Source organism: Littorina saxatilis, linkage group LG7, assembly GCF_037325665.1.
Source record: "Littorina saxatilis isolate snail1 linkage group LG7, US_GU_Lsax_2.0, whole genome shotgun sequence".
NCBI classification, from domain to species: Eukaryota; Metazoa; Mollusca; class Gastropoda; order Littorinimorpha; family Littorinidae; genus Littorina; species Littorina saxatilis.
Window position 1 is genome coordinate 16,169,249 of NC_090251.1, and position 25,000 is coordinate 16,194,248.

A 25,000-nucleotide genomic window follows, 5' to 3' on the forward strand; every position below is an offset into this window, starting at 1 on the left:
GCCTCGAACGTGACTTTTATGCTGGATAGATAGGTGTATTTTGCTGGTTTTAGCGTGTATTATCTCTGTGGGTACACCGTTTACTCCATGCGTCCAACTGTTTAGATGTCTTGTGCTTAGAAATCGACGATGAATGTATCTGGTAACATAATGTGCAGTGTTTCACACTAAGTCTTTCATAACAGAACGTTGACAATAAGACAGATACCCCCCGCGGGTTAGGGGGAAGAATTTACCCGATGCTCCCCAGCATGTCGTAAGAGGCGACTAACGGATTCTGTTTCTTCTTTTACCCTTGTTAAGTGTTTCTTGTATAGAATATAGTCAATTTTTGTAAAGATTTTAGTCAAGCAGTATGTAAGAAATGTTAAGTCCTTTGTACTGGAAACTTGCATTCTCCCAGTGAGGTAATATATTGTACTACGTTGCAAGCCCCTGGAGCAAATTTTTGATTAGTGCTTTTGTGAACAAGAAACAATGGACAAGTGGCTCTATCCCATCTTCCCCCTTTCCCCGTCGCGATATAACCCTTCGTGGTTGAAAACGACGTTAAACACCAAATAAAGAAAGAACGAATAAGACAGATGATAAACAGAGGCGGGGCTGGGATTTGACAAGAACAAGAGAATATGTTCTACAAAAGAAATGAAAAGCAAAAAAACTAAAAAATAAAAATAAAAAACATACAAAAACACACACACACACAAAAAGAAGTGTTGTTGGCTGTAATCCCGTAGAGGTCGCTTGATATTTATGAACGGCAAAAAAGCGTAACATATTACGCCAGGCCAAGTGCAAAACATACTTCCGACAAAAAAAGTCTATGATCCACGCATATACACTGTCATTAAGAAGACATAAACACTTTCAAACTATGGTGTGTGTCTTAGATTACGCCCTGGTAGTCTGGCATAGATACTCCCCCCCCCAAAAAAAAAACACCACAAAAACACACACACACAAAACACACAACAACAACAAAAAGGAAAAAATCCACAAAAACACACACCAAAAACGCGTTCAGCAATTCGAAGTGGGGGGATGAACAGGGAATTCAATGCGACAAAGCTGATAATCCAGATCGAAAAAGATATGAAAAAAGGAATTTACCCTGCCTGATCCGGACAATTTTGACATTGAGCGGATTCTACAAAAAGAATTCTGCAACAACAAATACAGACAAACAGCTCAGTGGAACCCCACCACCACCATTATAATACACGTACCTTCATGTTCACCCTTTTACTGTTTTCACGAGAAAAACATTGTTTTTGCCATCGTTCTTTCTAAGAAATATGATAACAACATTCCCAATTCGTTTAAAAAAACCCAACTTTTTAACTGGTTTTAGTCGCTTACTTTCAGTAAGGTCCTAATTGAACCCCCTCGCCCTCTTACCCCTCACACACAGCCTTACTTATTTATTTCTTAAATTATGGTGGAGGACAAGTAATTATTATTCCTAACCACAGCCTGCATACTATAAGTGGTTACATCAAAACTGAGTTGTTGCGCTTTCTAAAATGTTATCTGATCAGAGCCTAAACAGCGCGGAACGTACATAACCGTGTTGGGACGGCATTGCTTGTTGAATGCCATCAGATTCTCATTTTGTTCACCACCACCACATTGTGGGTTCAGTTGGGGGGAAAGGCAGACTGGTTTGGTTGGATCACAGTTGAAGAAGCAAATCACCGTCATGGGCACCACACGCCTCGTTATGCGGAAATGAAGATAACCTTTCCGGAGGAAAAAGGGTTAAGAATTTGGGGGGGGGGGGGGGGTGGAGGAGTGGATTGGGAGATGGGGGGTGGGGGGAGAGAGAGAGCTGAGGATGGGTTTGAAGGGAAGGAGAGGCGAAAGATGTAGCTTGAAAAAAAATGACAATTTTCGATCGAATCAGTGCGTGGGAATGGAGGATTGAGACTGCAGTTTGAGAGATGAGGATGGAGGGAGGAAACAAAAATATAGAAACATTCGAAAAGAAACAAAACTTTCGATCGAATGCGTGGCATTGGAAGAATGAAACGCGCAGTCAAGTGCGGACGATTAGGTTATGTGCGAGTTATGCCTTTCCCATTGACTCGCATGGGAGAAGGAAAGAGGAACCGTACGGAATTGACGAATATTTCGCAGGCTTGGTACTGCAAGTTCACAGCGTTTCTTTTCCTTCGCCCAAGGCCAAGCGAAACGGAGATGATTCGATTGTGCGCCCGTCCGATAAACAAGAGAAAGCGGCGTTTTGACAGTTTGACCGACACAGTTACTGCCCCTGATTGATGTGATGCTGAATTAGTGCTGTTGAGTTATGCCCCTTTTGTGTGTATTTTTTCTCCCCCTTTTTATTTTTTTTTATTTTTTATTTTTTAAAAATCTTCGTTCCTGTTGCTGATTTGTTTTTCTATTGTTCTCCTTTACCGGCTTCATACTGGTGTTTTTTTGTTTTTTTTTACCCCATCTCCCGCTAGTTCTGCCTTTACTGAGATACAAGATGTATAGATGAAACCATCACAAGGAGAATTGGCCTATTTATTATAGGCTGCTTTCTTGGATTGCACAGAAAATACTTTATTGGCTCCTTATCTTAGTTTCATGGCAGTGCTTTTATGGCTTCCTTTTGTGTCTCCGAAGAGTAAACCCACATTGGTTGGCTTGGACGAGTACAAAAAACACAGAAAATCATGAAAAAGGGTAGCGTAGTAACCTGAAGGACGTATCTGTTCCTGGAAGCAGCGTTTAACAGCGACGCTAAATCTGACCTTGTTCGGCACTAAAAACCGAAACGAAAAGAGATCGTGAAATGTTTGGGGAGTTCACAGCTTCTTGCTTCGGATTTTTAGTTTAATTGTTATTTTTTTTACGCAACAGTTTCTACCATGACTCTCTACACCACTCTCCTCCATTCCCACGCACTGATTCGATCGAAAATTGTCATTTTTTTTCAAGCTACATCTTTCGCCTCTCCTTCCCTTCAAACCCATCCTCAGCTCTCTCTCCCCCCACCCCCCATCTCCCAATCCACTCCCCCACCCCCAGTTTTACCATCTGCAATCTTTTCCGTCTTCTCCGTTTTCTTCAGCGTTTTGATATGCAGTGGGATACGCCCACCCCCCTTTTTAAGAACGCAACAATTCAGAGAAAAACAGGTATTAGGAAGGGAGGGGATCATTGGAGGTCGATTTACAGACGTTATGAACAGAACGTCTCAAAAAGCAAAGTCTTAAAAGGGGAGGGGAGGGGGGGGGCTTTAAATCAGGGGGTTCTTATAAAAGGCACGTTCCACTGTATTTCTCGTTTCGTTGTGCCTCCCTTCTCTGCTTTGTGTAATTGTTTCATTTCTCTTCGTGGCTGTTCTTTTATTGAGCTGGCCGTACGGAGACAATGCGGCAGGCATTAGGACCGAAATGTGATTTTTATGACCGCTCCAGTCGCTGCTGTGGCGTTCGGCGAAGGACAGCCAGGGAAGAACGAACGCTTGAGGGCGAAAAACAAAACACAGAAAAATACAAGAAGTGACATTTGATCGTTTTGACTCGAGGGGAGAGCGCTTGGTTTGATTGTTGTGTGTGTGTGTGTGTGTGTGTGTGTGTGTGTGGGGGGGGGGGGGGTTCGTTCTTTTTTCTTTCAGCCGCTGGCCGAACTGAGCTCGTTTTGTAATTGCTCCCGTGCAACGGTTGGAGGCCGAATCAACTTCTGATCGAATCATTGCAGAGAGCTCACTCTCTGATCACTGCCCAAGTGATACGCTGAGTTTTGCTGGAAGAGGGATAGAAAGGACCGCCTGAAGAGAGTACCCCAAGTAGTTGTGATTGATTTAATCTTCAAATCAACTTCTGATTGAATCATTGCAGGATGTTTTTCCAGAGATCAGAATACACTTGATGCGCCGAGCTCGCTGAGATAGCGAAGGACTGACTGTGAAAAGCAACTTTAAGTCGGATTGAACGAGTAGTGAAGAAGGTCTGTCTGTAAAGAGTACCTTAGGTTCTCGCAATTACTTTATCGAAGACTGGGGGTAAATCAAACGTTGCCATCAGAAATCTGCATCAGAAACACCCAATTCCAAATGATTCTTCCACGGTCCTTCTTCTTCTTCTTCTTCTTTGTTCATGGGCTTAGACTCCCACGTTCACTCATGTTTTTAGCACGAGTGGATTTTTACGTGTATGACCGTTTTTACCCCGCCATTCAGGCAGCATACGCCGATTTCGGGGGAGGCATGCTGGGTATTTTCGTGTTTCTATAACCCACCGAACTCTGACATGGGTTACAGGATCTTTTCCGTGCGCACTTGGTCTTGTGCTTGCGTGTACACACAAAGGGGGTTAAGTCACTAGCAGGTCTGCACATAAGTTGACCTGGGAGATCGGAAAAATCTCCACTCTTAACCCACCAGGCGGCAGCGACCGGGATTCGAACTCACGACCTCCGGAGTAGGAGGCCGACGTCTTACCACCACACCACTGCGCCCGTCCTACCACGGTCTAAGTCGGGATTGGTTTCCTTGATTTTGAAACGTCAGCAGTGTATCCGTTTTGGATGTTTGGTTTCCACGTACCCTAGATATAAAGCATAGACTGCAAAACCCAGTGCCGGAGGAAAGCAAGGTATTCTTTCAACCCTCCGTGTTTCTTCGTACCCAAGGTACCAAACATAGACTGCAGAATACAGTGCGAGAGGAAAAGTAAAATATCAACCCTCCATGTTTCCTTACAAACTGGGTACAATTACAAAGACTGCAAACTACAGTGCTGGATGAAAGTAAAGGATACTGTACTGTCAACCCTTCATGTTTCCTCCTACCCCGGGTATTAAACATAGACTGCAAATTACAGTGCCAGATGAACACAAATGATACTGTCAACCCTACATATTTCCTTCTACTCAAGGTAAAAAGCATAGACTGCAAAATACAGTACCACAGGAAAACAAATGATACTGTCAACCCTACATGTTTCCTCCTACTCAAGGTACCAAGCATAGACGGCAAAACACAGTGCCAGAGGAAAGCAATGGATGCTGTCAACCGTCCATCTCATACCGATGGGGGAAGAAAAAGTGACACCATGAACCACTCTATTTCCACCTATGGAACGCCTCAACTGCCTTATGTTGATACAAAACATTATGTTGGGTCAACGTGTTATATGTTGGGTGGTTTTGTCACCATGTTGTGTGTTTATGTCATTATGTTGGGTGGCTTTGTCATTATGTTGGGTCAACTTGTCGTTATGTTGAGTGGCTTTGTCATTAGGTTGGGTGGTCGTGTCATTATGTTGGGTGGTTTTGTCATTATGTCATGATGTCAACTTGTCATGATGTTGGGTCAACTTGTCATGATGTTGGGTGTATTTGTCATGATGTTAGGTGGTTTTGTCATGATGTTGGGTGGTTTTGTCATGATGTTGGGTGGTTTTATCATGATGTTGGGTGCTTATGTCATTATGTTGGGTGGTCATGTCATTATGTTGGGTGGTCGTGTCAATATGTTGGGTGGTCGTGTCATTATGTTGGGTGGTTTTGTCATTGTGTTGGGTGGTTTTGTCTTTGTGTTGGGTGGTCGTGTCAATATGTTGGGTGGTTTTGTCATGTTGGGTGGTCGTGTCAATATGTTGAGTGGTTCTGTCATTATGTTGGGTGGTCGTGTCGTTATGTTGAGTGCATAGTTATGTCAAAGAGTCATTATGTTTGGCGCTTCCATCATTATGTTCGGTCAACTTGTCATTCTGTTAGCGCATCTATTTCTGTATAAACGCGTCTCTGATTGGATAACAGCGACCAATGAGATTGCGACTTACAAAATCATGCTTTTCCGGTTCTTACTAAAATGGCGTCTTGCAGAAGTATGCTTGACAACGCAGATCGCAAAATACCACTATCGTCAGCCATGTTGGTTTTACAGGAAGAGCATTATTTTGTAAGTCGCAATCCCATTGGTTGATGTTATCCAATCAGAGACGTGTTTATACAGAAAAACATGCGCTACCATAACGACAAGTTGACCGAACATAATGACAGGACCACCCAACATAACGACAAAACCCCAAGACAAGACGTGTTTACACAGAAAAAAATGCGTTACCAGAAAGACAAGTTGACCGAACATAATAATAGAAGGGTTAACCAATAGAAGCACTCAACATAATGACAAAACCACCCTACATAATGGCAAGTTGACCCACCATAATGACAAAACCACCCAATATTATGACATGTTGACCCAACATAATGACAAAACCACCCAACATAATGACATAAGCACCCAACATCATGACAAAATCACCCAACACAATGACAAAACCACCCAACATAATGACAAAACCACCCAACAGTATGACATGACCACCCAACATAATGACAAAACCACCCAACATTATGACATGACCACCCAACATAATGACAAAACCACCCAACATCATGACAGAACCACCCAACAGTATGACATGACCACCCAACATAATGACAAGTTGACCCAACATAATGACAAAACCACCCAACATAATGACATAAGCACCCAACATCATGACAAAACCACCCAACATCATGACAAAACCACCCAACATCATGACAAAACCACCTAACATCATGACAAATACACCCAACATCATGACCAGTTGACCCAACATAATGACAAAACATCATGACAAAACCACCCAACATCATGACAAAACCACCCAACATCATGACAGAACCACCCAACATCATGACAAAACCACCCAAAGTCATGACAAGTTGACCCAACATAATGTTTTGTATCAACATAAGGCAGTTGAGGCGTCTCTTGTCGTCATTGCTTTGCACTGGATAAATAATACAGTGAGCCTTTGCTGTGTTGCACAGCTTGTTGATTCTTATGCCGTCTGGACGTATCACTACTGTCCTCCTACGGAAGCATCGCTTACCTACTTTTTACACCCCCGGTATAGGGGTGTGTATAGGATTCGGTCGATGTGTTTGTTTGTTTGTGTTCGCATATAGATCTCAAGAATGAACGGACCGATCGTCACCAAACTTGGTGAACAGGTTCTATACATTCCTGAGACGGTCCTTACAAAAAATTGGGACCAGTCAAACACACGGTTAGGGAGTTATTGGTGGATTAAGATTCTACAAGGACTTATAGAGGAACATATTAATGGTCAAAGGGAAATAACCTTCTCAGTTGGTGGCAGTGAGAATGGTTATTTCCCTTTGACCAACGGGGGTGTTTTTCCTACCTCGGAGGAATTTCTTGTTTTGAGGGACATTGTTTGTGTGCAGTTTTTGAAGCGGTATTACTCGAAGGAATCGATATTATGCAAATAAAACGGAAATTTGTCTTTTTATCGCTTTGCTTTTTCCAAATAAAGCAACAACAAACAAATCAACTGACGAGTCAGCCAAACAATCAGTCATCAAATTGACAGACCAAACAAACACACACACACAATACAAAAAACAAAACAAAAACCAGCAACAGAAAAACAAACAAACAAACAAACAAACGGAAAGAATACAATCACAAATTCTTATTCAAGAGGAAAGTATAGAATTATAGAACCATCCAAAAAGTTTTGAAAGTCGTGTGTGTGTGTGTGTGTGTGTGTGTGTGTGTGTGTGTGTGTGTGTGTGTGTGTGTGACCTACCTGTTACTGTGTATAACTGTTTTTTATGGCCGTCTGTGTCGTCGCTGAGCAGTATGGGCGGTATAACCTCTTTGGGGGGCACTTTGATGGTTTCGTTGAATGAATTATATCCTTTCATGTCACCAGGAATCTGTTGAGAAAATGATGAAAAGACAGTGTTATTACGGCCACACAGACGCACGTACGCGCCCACACACACGCAGACACTTACACTCACACAGCTGCACACACACGGAACTTACAAGCACACACAGACACACATGCACACACACACACACGCACGCACACACACACGCCCATGCACACACACACGCCCATGCACGCACACAAATGCACGCACACACACACATTATACACGAACGCACGCACGGCCAGTCACACACCTACAAGCACACACACACACACACACACACACACACACACATATATATATATATACATATAATTATATATATATTATACTCTCTCTCTCTCTCAAACTCTCTTGCTGTCTCTTTTTCTTTCTCACTGCCTCTCTCTGTCTTACACTCTCATATCAACAGTTTCATTGCCACACTCCTCCCCCCCCCCCCTCCTCCCCCCCATATATTCGCTCCTTCGTGTTTCTTCCATGAGAATGTCATGTAGACATGGTACGTGTCCAAGTGGAAGTGGAAGTAAAAGCCTGGACAGATCTGTCATGGTTTACATGATGGTTTACATGATGGTTTACATGATGGTTTACATGATGGTTTACATGATGGTTTACATGATGGTTTACATGATGGTTTACATGATGGTTTACATGATGGTTTACATGATGGTTTACATGATGGTTTACATGACGGTTTACATAATGGTTTACTTAATGGTTTACTTAATGGTTTACTTAATGGTTTACTTAATGGTTTACAAGGTATGGAAGTTGTCTTTTATGTAAATGTCAAAAAATAAATACGATGGAAGTCGCTTTTTCACCCCAGTGCTTGTCATTCTCCCAGGTTCCGAATAACTCTCACTTTTATTCTGTTTGCACATGTCGTATGCATTCAAAGCGCTTACAGTTACTTCCCTTTGTTTCTCAGATTATGTCCGTAAACCAGTCACTTTTGTATGCCACCTCCGCACAATTTTCTTGCTTTGTCATTAAAGGTAGTGTTGCATGTTTTTTACTAAACATTGTACGTTTTTTTTCCTCATAAATATGGAAGTAAAATAAACAAGAACAATCTAGTTTTGAGAAACTCACCGCTGTCTGAATCCCTGCAAGGTTGCCGTCAAGGTCAAAGATGAATCTGGCTACGTTGTCTTCCGCTTTGACGTATAAAAATCCATGATATGCGTCCACTGAAACAGACACAGAAGGTAATACAAATTAATGTCAACGGATATTTTGCTCAAAAACAAACAAACAACAACCCCACCACACACGCACAAAAACAACAAAAAACAACAACAACACCTTAGAAAAACAAATATAAGCCATCACGCATCCACCACAACCACCACCACCACAACTACAGCAACGACAACGTGTACGACAGATGGAAAGTTCAAGTGCTATCTTCCTAAAGTAGAAAGTTGTCAAAGGGGAACAAGAAAGAAGGAAAGAAAGTGTGAATGTAAGTGTGAAAATAACAGCAACAAAAACGCAAGGATTGACGAAAACGCACGTACACACACATTCTGTCTCTCTGTCTGTCTGTCTGTCCGTCTGTCTCTCTCCTTTTCTCTCTCGCAGAGACAAGACAAACTGCCTTTACCAGGCTAGTTTGACGAGGTCTATGATAAGAGCATGACACTGTTCTCAGGGCTGAAGAGGCAGGATCTGAGCATTACAGTGCATTCCGATAATAACCCCAAATTATGTGGGATCCAGTACTATTTGCGGGAATCACGAACCCCAGTATTTTGAAACTTTTTGATAGCTGTCTTTTTTGTATCGAAAGTTGAAATTCTCCAAGTTTTTCTCAAACAACCGGAAGCGATCAGGGAGGGGAGGAATGAGTGGCGCAAAAGGGGGAAGCCATGAGAGGGGGGGGGGGGGGGGGGGGCAAGATCTGCGTACAAGGAAGTTGTTATGAAGGAGTAAAATAAGACGGAGGAAGCCGATGATGGGAGAGTTTGGGGGTGGGGGAAAGAGGAGGGGGGGTGGGGGGGGGGGGGTAATAATGGGATTTCGGCGCCTCTGGAACTGAATGGGGTTAAGAGATATCACGAAATAATGTTTGAAACAAAAGGCATGGGCTTAGTGCAAGTCAGCAACCGCCGACAGCATGAGTAATTTAAAACAAAAATCCGCGGATTATGACGAAAAAGACAAAGAACCTTGTCTCAACAGTCGTTGATTTTAAAGCTGTTCGTGATGTCCTTGAATTACATGAGGGGTCAACGCACACTTGGACATCAGACGTCCTTCGGGCGACTTCGGGATTTCACGCGTTTCTCTCTCCGGTGTTTTTTTTCTAACGTGTGTCAGTTTACCGTGGCTAGCCTTCAGGGGGAAAATCTCGATCTCCGTTCCAGAATTCCTGAATCCATGTATATGGCGAACTGCTTGAAATTGACGGTTTTTGCATTCCGTCTTCGTGGATAAGAAGTGTGTGAGTGTACAATTAACTATGTGGTGTGGAGAGAGAGAGAGAGAGAGAGAGAGAGAGAGAGAGAGAGAGAGAGAGACAGAGACAGAGACAGAGACAGAGAGAGACAGATAGAGAGCTAGAGAGATGGAGAGAGAGAGAGAGAGAGAGAGAGAGATGGAGAGAGAGAGAGACAGAAAGAGAGACAGAGAAGAGAAAGAGAGAGTGAGACAGAGAGAGAAAGGAAAGGGAGGGAGGGAGGAGGAAGGGGACAGGCAGGCAGGTAGCCATAGAGGGGGAGGGGGGTGAAGATGCATACCCACACGAATACTCGAAGTTCGTGATTTTCTGGGGGGGGGGGGGGGGGGGCCGGCCGGGGGGGGGGGGGGACGATGCACACCCACACGAATACACGAGGTTCGTCGTTTTCTTTCGTATTTCATCCCTTGTTTATTTCTCGGAGCAATGGGCCGGTGAAAGGGTTGGCGTTTTTCGACGACTCCGTAATTTTTCAAGAACCTCCAGGAGGCCTCATTCGTCAAACTCGATCGGCTGCATCTTAACCGATGGGAACGTAAATCATCCTTTTTTGTCATTTAATTTCTGTTGTTGGAAATATCTAGGATGACATTTGTTAAATCTTTCATAATCGCCATCTGTGTTTTGCAGCTGCTCTTCCCCACAGTGTCTGACTCACTCTGGTAAATGTTTTTCGGGTCGATCTCTGTTGGGATTTCTCGGAGGCTCTCCGAGTGTATGAAATATGAAGTATTTCTTAGATACTGAAGTAATTGTTCAGCCCCCCCACCCCCTCCAACTTCAGGGCCCCTTCCCTTTCATCGTGCAATCATGCCACCACACTTTGTCCTCCATCTCTACAACACCCCAGTGTGTTTTGCCTGAGCGCATGCATGGCTAGAACCTTATCTGCTGTTGGCTTCTTGTACAAAGGCCCCCCCCCCCCCCCCCCCCCCCCCCCCTGTCCCCAAACAGACCGGCACGGTTGGCCTAGTGGTAAGGCGTCCGCCCCGTGATCGGGAGGTCGTGGGTTCGAACCCCGGCCGGGCAATCTAGTGGCTGCTCCGCATTATGGGGTTAGTGCTAGGACTGGTTGGACCGGTGTCAGAATAATGTGACTGGGTGAGACATGAAGCCTGTGCTGCGACTTCTGTCTTGTGTGGCGCACGTTATATGTCAAAGCAGCACCGCCCTGATATGGCCCTTCGTGGTCGGCTGGGCGTTAAGCAAACAAACAAACAAACAAACAAACAAACTCTCCCCAAACTAAGGTCCTCGTGGAGGCTAACGCTATTATCCTTTCGTATGATTTTTAACATTATTATTTTTTTTTTCACTTAAAGTTTGACTTATTTCTTCCCTGCCCCTATCTGTCTGTCTTTCTGTCTCTGTCTGTCTTTCTGTCTCTGTGTGTGTGTGTGTGTGTGTGTGTGTGTGTGTGTGTGTGTGTGTGTGTGTGTCTCTCTCTCTCTGTCTCTCTCTCTCTCTCTCTCTCTCTCTCTCTCTCTCTGTCTGCTGCCTTTTCCTTTTCGCTCTGTTCCACCCTCGCTCTCTCCCTCTCTGTTTCAATACCCCATTCCAAGCCTGCGTGTCCCTTATCATCATCTACCCCTTTGAAAAAATAATGTGCGAGCAGAAATAATTATTGCAGTAAAGCCACACTCCCCGTGCGATGCGCAAACGATGCACAGAGCCCGGCGAGATAATGAAGACAAGGCGCAGAGCGGGAACCGATCTTTCCCGAAGATCTTTTGGATCGGGCTCTTCTGACAGTCGCACACAGCCCCGGGAAATGAACAATCACTGAGATCTGTTGCTCTGGGCCAAACCACAGGAGACAGCTTGTTCAGGAAAAATATCATGCTTTTGTTTGTTTCGTTCTTTTTCGTTTTTGTCTTGGGGGCTTTTTTTCTTCTTTTCCTGGCCTCAGTTTTGGAGTTTTGTCAAGTTGATTTGGTCGGGGCATTTTGTGTTGGAGAAATTTAATTTTAATCGTTTTTGAACAGAATCTGGCGGCGGTTTCCGCTTTTTCTCGCAAGAGCCGATTCCGGATGTATCTTGCTAATCTTGTCATGTTCGGGTTTTTGGTGTTTTGCGGCGGAGAAGAATTCATTTTTAATCGTTTTGGAATCGGAATGGATTTGTTGCGGCGTTTTCTGTCTTTTCCCCCGAGATCGTCCTGATAGCAGATTAGGATTGTTCGTTGAAAAGTCATTTGTCTTCCGGTTTATCATCTCCCTGAATGACCCCCTGTCTGACTGCCTGCAGAGCTGTTCGTGCAAGCTCTGTTTCTGTCTGTCTGTACTTCTGTCTCTCTCTCGCCCCCCCCCCCCCCCCATCGATGTTGTGTATCCGCTTGTAATTTCTTTACCACTCTTAGTCAGGAAGCTCATATACTTCAAGTGAGAGAGAGAGCGCGAGAGAGTGAGAGAGAGATAAAGATGATGATGGAACTTATTTTACTAGAGAGAGAGAGAGAGAGAGAGAGAGAGAGAGAGAGAGAGAGAGAGAGAGAGAGAGAGAGAGAGAGAGAGAGAGAGAGAGAGAGAGAGAGAGAGAGAGAGAGAGAGAGAGAGAGAGAGAGAGAGAGATAGAGAGAGAGAGAGAGAGTCTAAGCCCAAGCCCAAGCCCAAGCCCAAGCCCTACCATCCCAGAATACAGCAAGAAGACAAACTCGTTTCCTGGAGATGAGAGAATGGAATGGGTGGTGAAAAATGTCAGACTCGATTTGCAAGACAACCCGTCAGTGCCCCATTCCCTAAAGCAATGATGACAGTCACCACTACACAATGACAGCACATTCATTTCCACGCGGAATTGCTTCCAGGTGAGCCATAGGGAACCCCCGGTTGATTGGAAAATTCCTACTTCTTCTCAAGACACCAGGGGCAATGTGAAAAGAGGAAGCATCCAACTGTGTGGGACCCAAGCACTTGTTCGGATTGGTTTAAATCTCAAACAAATTTCAATTTTGACTTGTCTGAACTATTTGTGAGTTGAGTAGAATGTTGCAAAATTTTTAATTGTGGACTCGCAAACAAATATCAGGTTCAACCAGTCCGACCTTCATCTCCCCCCCCCCCCCCCCCTTAAGTCTTTGGCATTGTTCCGTGCACATCACCCCAGCTCTCATAGCGGGATACAAGTTTTGGACGAAAACCCCGAGTAACTCATCTCTATCTTATAAATGCATGCTTGATTATTTACAGCGAAGACACTAGAGATGTATTTGTTGTTCCTTAGTACGGTAGTAAATACCGCGTGAATTAGTGCTTGTTTCGTTTACAGTCAGTGTTGGAGAAAGGTTAACTGTTCCGTGCATAATCATCCGTTGTCAGTAATTAGAGCGGGTGAACTTTCTGTAAGTTTGCCAACCTTTCAAATAAAACCTAGGTTTGCTTTCTTTCGCCGGTGCTGAGAAAGTCTTGGCAGGAAAAACAACGAAATGACACGTGGTGGCAGAGACATACATACAGTCATGTCTCTGGTGGTGGAAAGTAGTGCGCGTCAGAGAAAAAGGAATCACCCCTCCCCACCCCTCCGTTCTATTCTCCCTTTGTTATTCTCGTTCTCCGTTTGATTCTGTGCAGTTTTTGTGGGCGTATTCAGTATTGTCGAGGGTATTCAGTTGATCAGTAGGTGTTGTAGATTCCAGCAATGCAAACCGAAACCTTCAGTGATTGTTCTATACTGAACCTTACTCATCCTGGACATAACAAAACTTAGAGCATGGGCAACACACGGCCTGCTTAGGCACCACCCCCTCCCTCTCACCACCACCTTTTCCCTTCCTTATATCCCCACCCTCCACCCCCACTCATGATTTTAGAATCTTTCAGTCTTCACGGTTCCAGATAGAGAGCAAACAGATCATCAGTCATTTCAGAATCCTTGCCTTGCTCAGACGTTTTCCAACGGGAGAAGCAAACAGAATGGTCAGTCAGCTTTCTATTCAGAGGTCCAGTGTCCATTTTGTCGCTGGCAGCAGATAAAAGCAAACAGAATGGTCGTTAGTCGTCCACTCAGGGACCAAATACTCAGTTACTGCCGGCAGACACATGACAAACACCCCTGGCATCGGAACCCGCCAGTTTCACCAGAAAAGGGTAAACATGGAGATTGGGATCCATATCGTATTTGGACAAGTGTGTTGTCTTTCGTCTGTTTCGCTCTCTCTCAGTCTCAGACAGCGACCATACAGAGAGCGGCTGATCGGATCAAGGGCAATATGGACTCCTTTGCAGGGTGATATGAGTATTGAATTCGAGAGACAATTTCTAAGTTGTAAGGGCGATATATGTACAGAATCCACGAAGGGAGGTACGGCGTTGCAGACGGACCGCGGTGGTCTATGGAACTTATACACCAGCCCTGCAAAGAAATCTGCAATGGAGGCAGGGTTGCCATCGTTGTATTGATGGATGCGGTTGGTCTGTGGAACTTACACCGCCCCTGCGAAGCACGATCTGTTGGATCAGCGGTGGTAATCGTGAACAAATCCATACCATCAGATCGTCTGGCTGACAAGTGTATTGGCAAGAGAGTGTCACCCTATACCTTACTCGATCTGAGAACATCTTGTACTGTAGATGGTACGAGGACAGATCATACCATACACGATGGAAGGACTCTCGTAAGCTCGTACACTTAACGGATCTGACAACCTCTATTCCGCATTTGGCACATGAGCATGTTTTGTGTCCAAACACCAAGAGAAAGAAGCATCTGATTGTACTACTGCGATGCCCTTTGCGACGGTCAATAACACTTTGCATGGAAGTAGAAACCATGTTGATGACAGCTTATGTCAGTTGCGAAAAGCACCAGTGGAATAGAAACTTTCCCAGAACAACCACTGCTACATACTCTTAGAACACAATGGACAACGGACGTGAAGATCTATACACAAAGCATGAAATAATCTTACTCCTGAACGAGCTTCCTTCTCATTTGAGACAAATTGGATACAGCTTATATGAGCTTGGTACCAGCAGCTCTACACACAACATAAAATCCTCTTCTCTCTCCAAATGTCCTCACATATGAGACAAATCAGAGGTATCAGATATTGCTAATCTGAATATTGTACTGTTTGAGCAGACCACTGAATCACCGAATCAAAGAAATCCTCAGTAGCCATAATTGGAGGAGCGACTTCCCGTTATGTCCCTGGTAAAAGAGTTGTTCAAGCAGTAGACGTGAAGACATACACACAAAACATAAAATCATCTCCAGAGCTACCAACATATCAGACAAATATGAGGTATCGGATACCGCCAATACGAGCATGCCAATAGCGGCGTATTATTGACCCCTTGCTCTACACAAGACATGAAATCATCTCCCTTCTCCTGGGGCGGGGATGTAGCTCAGTCGGCAGCGCGTTGGATTTGTATCCAGTTGGCCGCTGTCAGCGTGAGTTCGTCCCCACGTTCGGCGAGAGATTTATTTCTCAGAGTCAACTTTGTGTGCAGACTCTCCTCGGTGTCCGAACACCCCCGTGTGTACACGCAAGCACAAGACCAAGTGCGCACGAAAAAGATCCTGTAATCCATGTCAGAGTTCGGTGGGTTATAGAAACACGAAAATACCCAGCATGCTTCCTCCGAAAACGGCGTATGGCTGCCTAAATGGCGGGGTAAAAAACGGTCATACACGTAAAATTCCACTCGTGCAAAAAACACGAGTGTACGTGGGAGTTTCAGCCCACGAACGCAGAAGAAGAAGATCTCCCTTCTCCAGATTCTGTCACATATTGGAACAATCGTAGATATGAGATACTGCTAATATGAGTACTGTAGAGCAGTCTCCTGAATCACCGAATCAAGTAAATCTACAGTAGCCAGGAGCGACTCCCCGCCTGGAAGAAGAGTTCTTCAGGCAAAACACGTGAAGATATACACACACAAAACATGAAATCATCTCCAGAGCTCCCTTACATATCAGACAAATGTGAGGTATCAGATACTGCTAATTTTAGCATCCACGTTTGTAGTAGCAGAGTATTGTACTGCAGCGCCGGTCCACTGAATCATCGAATCAAGAGAATCCACAGTGTCCATAATTGGAGGGGCGACTCCCCGGTATGTCCGCGGTAGAAGTGTCCTCCAGTGTCCGGTGAAGAGGAGAGCTTGAGAGCAAAGGCTACACTCGAGACTGGCCACCTAAGTCCACTCGTGTTTGCCTACAGAACACCCAGGTCCCATGTTTCACGTGTTGGCTGGTGGTGTTCTTGGCGCACGCCACCAACATCTTCACACATCTTGCATGAAATCAAACTTTATGATGAGCTCCAAGGTTAGGGGGGGGGGGGGGGGCAATCGAAAATAAATCACATGCAGATTGGAACATGGTTCAATTTCTTGCCTCCTTACATTACTCACTTATTAAAATCTTGTTGTATTTAAAACATGCTTGCTAATGTGATTTGGTAAGCGTGGTTCTGATAACCCCGCTTGTCATTTTACGAGATGCTGTCGACATTGAAACCACCGTTTTTGCCATAACCAGCACCATCTGCTGCGAAAAGTCCTTCACGAGTAAACACACGAACCGTTTCGATCCGTTCTGCCAATCACAGCGATGGATGCAAGTCGTTTGACTATATGAGAGTCTTCAGTGACTCTTCATTCCGCCTCGAATGACTCTTGTGCGTCCAGATATGATGAGCAGCGTTACCGCGATTTTCTTAGAGTATACTCACTCTCAGTATCTGTTGTTCTTTCTGCAGCCTCTTTAGATGTTGACTTTAAGCCACTGTGTGTATACCATCTGTTGGTCTTTCAGTAGTTCCCTTGGTTTGCAAAGTATGGTATGAGCAAAGAGGAGAGTACATTTCAGTCTTCTATCGTACCTCTGTGATAGTAGCTACGGCCGTGATATCATTGAGGGACACGCTTACTGTTTTTCATCTGGTCCGAAGGGTGAAACCAACAAAACATTTCCGAAAGGTAAAAGAAGATCATTTGAAAGGGAACAAAATATAATGAATAAAAGGAAGAGAAAAAAAAACCCAGAGAAATAGTCCGAAAACGTGGGATTCCCACCAGTATGTTTCACTATCCGTCCCCCAATAGAGCTACATTTCGCGAACAGTCAAATTAGTATTATTTTTTAGTATTATTTTTAGCTGCTAGCAACCTTTCGCGTGTCTTGAAAGCATTACAGAAAACAACCCCATCAAAAGTTGGGCGCGTACCTATTTTCTCTGGGTTTAATTTTCCTCAGAAAAGTACAATGGATATAATTAGTAACCAAGGAGAAACCCGTGGGCAGTTATATCCCCAATAGCTCATTGGTACTACGCCATTTATTTCCCTGTGATTTATCCCCCTTTTTGCCACGTGACATAATGGCGGCGGCGCGCTACTAGCGATGATTACTCACTCTGCCTGTCTCAGTCTCTCAGCTCGCTTCATCACAGAATTATTGATTTCCCTGCAGATACGGGTGATCCGTCAATGGACCAGTGATTATTCTGCTAATTATTGACCACTTGCTCACCTCTCGACATCAGACATCTTTGGGCAAGAGTGGGAGGGGGAGTGTAGGGGTTGGGGGCTTGGTTGGACGGTGGGGGTGTGGGGGTATAGGGGGGGGGGGAGACAGAGAGAGAGAGAGAAGAGAGAAGAGAGAAGAGAGAGAAGAGAGAGAGAATTGAATTCAAATTTATTTATTTACAGAGAAAGAGAGAGAGAGAGAGACACACACACACACACACACACACACACCACACACACACTTACACACACTCACACACACACACACACACACACACACAGAGGGAGAAAGAGAGAGAGGGGGAGATTTGCTTGGATCTGCTTCACTGACAAATGGAGAGAAAGAAGGAAAGAGAAACGGAAAGAAGGAAAGAGAGCGAGTCAGGGACAAAGAGAGAAGGCTTTTCATATTATGGGTCGTGGAAGAAGAGGAGGGGGGTGGGGGGGGGGGGTGGGGGGGTGGGGGGGAGGGCAGGGTATTGGCGGCATGTAATCATGCATAGACATATGAACATCTCACGATGTCTGGTGTTTAGTTTGGATTTCTTCACTTCGAAAAGTGCCAAGCCTTTGGTGCAGTGGTTAAATGACCTTCAACCATCGTGACCACGGATTATGTGAGAAAGTCATTGAAAACAAGCGAGAAAGCAAATCTGCAGAAGAAACACTTGACCACATTACATTGACACCGCGCGTTCCGTGCGCTTGCAAGGGAATTGTTGCACAGAAATGTAATTTGATATCACAGAAGGAGACAGTGACACTCCGATTCAATTCCACAGGTTTACAAATTAGTCGAGAGAATGAAAAAGTGAGCTCCGTTCACAGTCAATACGCATGACGTAGACTTGTTAACGTCAGACTTAACAGCAACGATGATATGAACGAGTGCTTGAACACACAATAAGAGAGTAACAGAATGCAGAAGATTGTATTATCCAAGGTTGGAAATTCATCCTAATGTTGCGCTTAAAAAAGGCATTCCCACAAATGCATGCACATGTAAACAACATTATGCTGACGCCATTTTGGAACAACAGTATTATTTTCTTTTGTCTTTTTCTTAACCTATTCATTATAATAGAGCTGTTTGTTTAACGGTCAGTGCCTGCGAGGTGTAGTGCACAACGTATATAATTAAGTAATGGAAAAAGTGTCGGTTTGAATGCCAACGGCAAATACCTACACACGAGCGACAGTGTTTTGAATTTGTTGAAATTCGGTCCAAAGCAGGGCGTCCTGCTCGTAATGTTTGCAGAAACCTAAACCAGCTTTCGACATAGAACTTAATCTGCGGGTATACTTAATCGCGACACCCGCAGATTTTGACAGTTGCTTTTGGTGCAGTTATATGGTTGTGCCATGGGCGTTATGGCCACAGGTCTTTGTTTCTCTGAGATTCGGTGGTCACAGTTCTGCTGTGGAACCTCAAACCTTGCAAGAGACTACGAAGCGGTGTTGCGGTGGTTGTGTCATTGGAGTGAAGGCCACCTCCAAAAACTTCATTATCACCCGAGAGGCCCCCTAGCGGTGACACGGAGACTAATTTGTCGCCTGTGTTTTGGGGTCCAGTGGCGCACAGCCCGACACGGCCGCTCATCACCGTTCGGCACGTGAGAAAAGGTCGTGTGCTTTGCTGGATGCACTGGCCACAGGGTTGCGTTGACCCGCGGATCTGAAACCTGCAGTGGTTTCAACCGTGTTTGTTCACGTTTGATGCTATAGATTTATGCAAGCAACGCAGGAGCACACGAGGGTGGACTTAAACATGGACAGAAGGATTTCATTTGTGAGGTGGATTTGAGTTGTTGATTGAGGTAGTGAAAGGGCCGTTCTTTGGAGTTGCCTACATAACCAAAAACAGCAACATCTTTCAATCAACCTTCAAAGTCCTTGGGAACGGAAGCTACAGAACTCACTTAACGTATCCCTGACTGGTACCCCAACACGGAGGGAAAAAAGCAAGCCACCGAAACCAACAGCACCAAGAAGGATGACAGAGTTACATGCATTGACCAGTTTGGAATCAGGGACTGACGAAATTCCGCTCAGATTGTGTATTAACCCCGCCCAGGCGAGATGAGCGGTGCCAGTGATCCCCTGACGATCAGGGTTTCAACACGCACAACTACGTTCTTCTGATCCTGCTCAGTGAGTCCTCCCGTGACGTCACCCCTGGACCTAGGGGAGAGAAGCATGGCCTGCCTGGGATCAGAGGATTTATCTGATCCTGATGCAAGTGGCTTGATTGGACTCGCGCGGGGAATGTTGGCCCACAGAGAGAGGGAGAGTGGAAAGGGGTCGTGATTTTACATGAGTTGTGCTTGACTTTTTGTGTTTCTTCTTCTTCTTTGGGGGGGTGGGGGTGGGGGTAGGGCTGGGGGGTAGGAGTTGGGTGGTGGAGGTGGGGGAGGAGGAAGAAGTGAGAGGGACCGGAGAAACTATATTGGTAGAAAGTGTATGTTGTTTATTTCGCATGTGTATACGTGTGTGCTGGTATCTTTTGGTAATTGTTAACTTCGAGATGGTCTCGGTTTCACCAAAACCATTTTTATAGGGAACCCATATGAAAGTCAAGTTTACGTTATTGTTTAAGGACCGGATTTTGTCTTCTGCTTGGCTTGATTTCATTTGGGAAAGTCACAAGGTTGACCGAGGACACTCTTCCAAAACGGTTCACCTACACGCGACCGCGACTGACCTTCATCCTCCACGTCCCCCTCACCCATCCCCCCTCCCCTCCATCACCAGCTTCCCCTCTCTCTCTCCTCTCTCTCTCTCTCCTCTCTCTCTCTCTCTCCTCTCTCTCTCTCTCTCTCTCTCCTCTCTCTCTCTCTCCCTCTCTCTCCCTCCTCTCTCTCTCTCTCTCTTTCCCCTCTCTCTCTCTCTCTCTCTCCTCTCTCTCTCTCTCCTCTCTTTCCTCTCTCTTTCCCCCCCTCTCTCTCTCTCTCCTCTCTCTCTCTCTCTCTCTCTCTCTCTCTCTCTCTCTCTCTCTCTCTCTCTCAGAGGAGAATTAAGATAAAGACTCCCTCGTGGGGACGCATCTGTGACGTTTTAGTGCTGAGCCGTTATTGCCTTGGTGACCCGCGGAAACCTGCTGTGCCGGTGCTTGTTTTCGTACAGAGGGCAAGGATAAATAATTCTCAAGTTTGAGGGGCCTGCGTGCAAACAAATCGCTATTCTCGCTATTCGTACACTGACTGTCTTGCACGATTTTTGAAATGAATACGCTTGAAATCTACGGAAACCAGCAGCGGCCTGCTGGTGCTCGCTTCGTACAGATAGCAAGGATAAACTGTTTCACAAGGTTGAGGGCCTTGTGTACAAAAACGACACTATTCAGTCAGTCTCGCTCTGTGTACAGGAACCCTCACGACATTAAAATGTTCACTCTGAGAATAGCTTTGGTACCCTGCATAACTCATATTACCTCGCTGAAAGTGGTCTTTCAGTAGAAAGGACAAGGGATAACTTTGGGGGGAGAGTGTTTAACTTGCAAACCAAACCCGCGCCTTTCTTCGCTCTGCGGACAGACACGACCCTTGCACTGAAAATGTGGACACCCAGAATAGCGCGAGGGGGTAGCTAGCTGACTGCGGACAGATCATCGTTCGTAAAGTTTCTGCAGTGACCATCCTGGTAGCAAGAAGTCTCTGCTCGGTTCCAGAGTTTAATCCCAGGGATGCTGGCACTATCTGGGGGAACTGCGGGGGATCAGGGGGCATGACACACAGCGCGACTTATGGACCATGTGTGGCTTTAATCAGCTTTTTACGACTCGGGCACGCCTCTTTAAAACTGAGGCTGGGGGAAGGGAGGTGAGGGTGAGGGTGGTAGAAGAGAAGGGTGCGGAAGGGGGTGGGTGAAGAGTGAGAGTTAGAGAGAGAGAGAGAGAGAGAGACAGACAGAGAGAGAGAGAGAGACAGAGAGAGAGAGACAGAGAGAGAGCACTACCTAGGCTACTTCAGAAAAACCGGAATCATCTGATCACAGGAGAGAAGTATAAAGGATCCTGGGAAAAACAAGAAACGCCATCTTGACCGTCTTGACCTTTAATCCCCAGACTGTTGATGAGTTGCCGCCCTTCTTTTAATCAACATGTTGACAGAACAGATCTCATTAGTGTTGATTACCCACCCAGACCTGTGAGTTTTCTTTCATTAACTGCAGTCGTCTGAGAAAGCTTTTGCTGATTTACTTGACTTCAATGGCAGAGGTGTGTGAGGGTGATGGGGGAAGGCGAGGGGGTAGTCGGTTATGGGTGAGAGACTGAGAGATGGTGTGAGATCGCGGAGAGAGAAGCTGGGGGAGGGAGAGAGACGTGTGTGTGTGTGTGTGTGTGTGTGTGTGTGTGTGTGTGTGTGTTTATGACGGTGTCGTCCGTCTGCCTGTCTGTCTGTCTGTCTGTTTTGTTGTAGTGTCTCTTTATTGGGAAAATAATTATCACCAAACTGTTCACAGACGGAGATCCTCTCCCTTATACATGTGTACTCCATTCCATGCAGTCTGGTCCACACAGGTTGTCATTTAACGGTTAGAACAGGTTAAAATAGAACAGGGACAAACAACCCGTGGTAACCTGCCTTTAAGAACCTTGCGTATACAAAAATAAATCAACAAGAACGAAAAAGCCCGCAACCTGAAAGGTCACACACCACAGCCAAACGGTGCTGACTGTTCACACTCCTGTGCTATGATAGTCGTGCTACCTTGAATCCTATTATAAGTCCCATTCTCATCCACACGACTACTGAGTGGTAAAAAACACCCACAGTAACCTCGGGTAAGTGATTTAATAGACACATTCATATGCCGCGTACGGGCAAACCCTTTTACCCAAATTACTTCCCGTCGCATAAATGCAGAGCCTTTTTTTGCCGAGTGCAATAACCTCGCATTTCGGTAGCTGGGACTGGGAGGACAGCCGGCGCCGTTAATAGTACTATTTTTCATATTTTGTATGCAGAGCTAGCGCAGATTTGGCTATTAAGTGTTAAACCAATCCGCCTTGGTGATGGCGCGGGACCCGACAGTACTATAACTGATGGGATATTTGAACGGGATTGGAAATCCACGGGGCGACTCTAGTCAGGTGGCTGCGGGATGTTTGTGTGATTTATCATACATTTCTAAACATTGCGATAATGGGGTTTTGTTGTATTGTGTTGTAAATGCCTGTTGCTGGGAAACGGAGCAGGTATCTTGAAAATTAATGTCCGGTAAACGCACACGAAGGCGTCTGCGTCCACCGATCAACTGTAAAGTAATATGACCACATAATGTTTATGATTGAGAATATTTTCTTCTGATTTTTATTTACAAGTCAGGGTTATAACATTGGCAAGAAACAGACACTCGAATGGCGCATGGTAAGCCCTGTATATAGAGTTTTTACGGAAATGCCTACCGAAAAGGACGCAGAACGATGGAGTCTTCTGCTAAGAATGTTTTGTTTTAGTCACGATTGATTTGAAAAGGTAAACGTGTAACAAGCCCCCCCTCCCCCCTCCCTCCTCCCCCCCCTCCCTCCTCCCCCCCCCCCAACGTTATAATAGAGAGATCCACGGAAACCAGTCAACAAGGGGTCTGCCATTGAGTTTATTCTTTGTATTCGATGGAAGAAGTGAAACCCACTCAAAGCACTGCATCACGATTACATTTATTAGACGTTCGCCATTTGTATATTTTCTCCAGCTGTAATTTTGGTTTGAAGACATCACTATCCGCCTTAGTCTTGTTCTTTATTTCATAACTATATATGTACATTTCCTAAATATGTAAAAAGAATAAAACACTGAGTTGATTGACGCTCCATTACTGGGCAGAAGAGAAGCGCGAAGCGCCAAGCTGTTCCATCTGAAGCCATGACCCCCACCTAGTGTGAGAACACGCTGAGCGATGACGTGTAAATCACAGCGCGCAGGGGGCGTCACGACAGTTATTACAGCCCCTGCAGGAACTACACAGCTTTCCCCATGACCTCCAGTCATCTCCCTTGGCACTTCGGTTGCCTCCCTTGTGACTCTGATTGCCTCCCTTTGACACCTCCAGTTGCCTCCCTTGACCAGCGGGAAATCGCCGCCCGATCTGTCGTGTTGAGGCACTAAAGGAGTTGATGACAGGAGCAGTTGTGAAACTGTGTTTGACCTTTGACACTGGCTGCTGTGGGGACGTGAACTGGTGTGTAATCGTTGGTTTTATGTGTAAACTACAGACTCAGAGTAGATGTGCTAGCTGTGCGAACGATTAAGGTTTCAATTACAAAAGGCAAACAAAATAATTATATAAATAAAATAAAATAACAACCCCGGGAAAAACAACAAATCAAAAGTCAAAAGTGCAATTACGAAGTGTTCAGTAACCTCCCCCCCCCCCTCCCTCGCCCCATCCCCTCTCTCTTTGTGCAAGAAAGCACAAACTGCAGCACAGATTTGAAGATTGCCTCTTATATCTTTAACTTTTCGCCAAGTAGGCAAAAGTTACGGACGTCATGTTTGATGAAACGATAACCAATGACGCAGCGGTGGGAATTGTGTGTTTGGAGAGGAGTTTGCTCTTGAATAACAGGGTGAAAGTTTGTAAGTTGTTAGCAGTTTCTGTTGATGCTATTGATGCTATCTTTGCATGCAATGACAGACTGTAGATCATTATGTAGCCAGTTTTCAACGGATGAGAATCCCCGCCCCCAAACCTTCCAAATAGAAATTAAAAGAAAAGAAAAAGAACAAGAAGGAGATGATAATGACAGGGACTGTTGAAGGAGAATAAAAAAGAGAAAATCATGTAGAAAAACGCTAATTTGAAAATTGAAAAAAAAAACCATCAAAAAAATAAAATAAAAAAAACCAACACCAACCATGAGATAACGCTGTGCAACCCAAGGCAAGATCAACGGCAGCATTACTATCAAGAAAATCTTGTTTTATTCTGTGGGGCTGGCAACTTCCCCGTCCCCCCCCCCCCCCCCCCCCCCTTATCCTGTGTGTGTGTGCCCAACGAAATCCCTGTGTGTGTAAATTGTGTCCGTTATTCCCTGATCTGGCTTTAGACCCCGTACCGCTGAGAGATGAAGTCCCTCGTAAAAAGAGATGAGAATGTTTATCAAGCATTCTGCGCACTGCCTTTCTTCCCCCTTGCAGCTTTGCCCAAACAAACACTGTACAATTCTCTTCGGGGATTTTGACGCTTTTGTGTGTGTGTGAAGTTACGCCATTTTTCGGGTGGGGAGAGAGAGGGGGTACGGGTTGGTTGGTTTGGTGGATTGTGGTGGGTGGTGGATTTAGGATGGGGACTGATGAGG

General features: G+C 45.1%; 2 protein-coding genes across 2 annotated transcripts in view; one reads left to right on the forward strand and one right to left on the reverse strand.

The window, feature by feature from the left end:
- LOC138971945 (uncharacterized) overlaps positions 1–20,429 on the reverse strand; it is a 44,846-nt gene extending 24,417 nt beyond the window's left edge. The window contains exons 1-3 of the mRNA XM_070344790.1: positions 20,402–20,429; positions 8,854–8,951; positions 7,626–7,755 (exon numbers count right to left, since the gene is read on the reverse strand). Of these exons, the coding sequence (XP_070200891.1) occupies positions 7,626–7,755; positions 8,854–8,951; positions 20,402–20,429 (256 nt within the window). The remainder of the gene's footprint in view (positions 1–7,625; positions 7,756–8,853; positions 8,952–20,401) is intronic.
- The window catches only part of LOC138970797 (cysteine--tRNA ligase, cytoplasmic-like), a 173,912-nt gene that overhangs the window by 49,155 nt on the left and 99,757 nt on the right, over positions 1–25,000 (forward strand). The gene's annotated exons all lie outside the window — the stretch shown is intronic.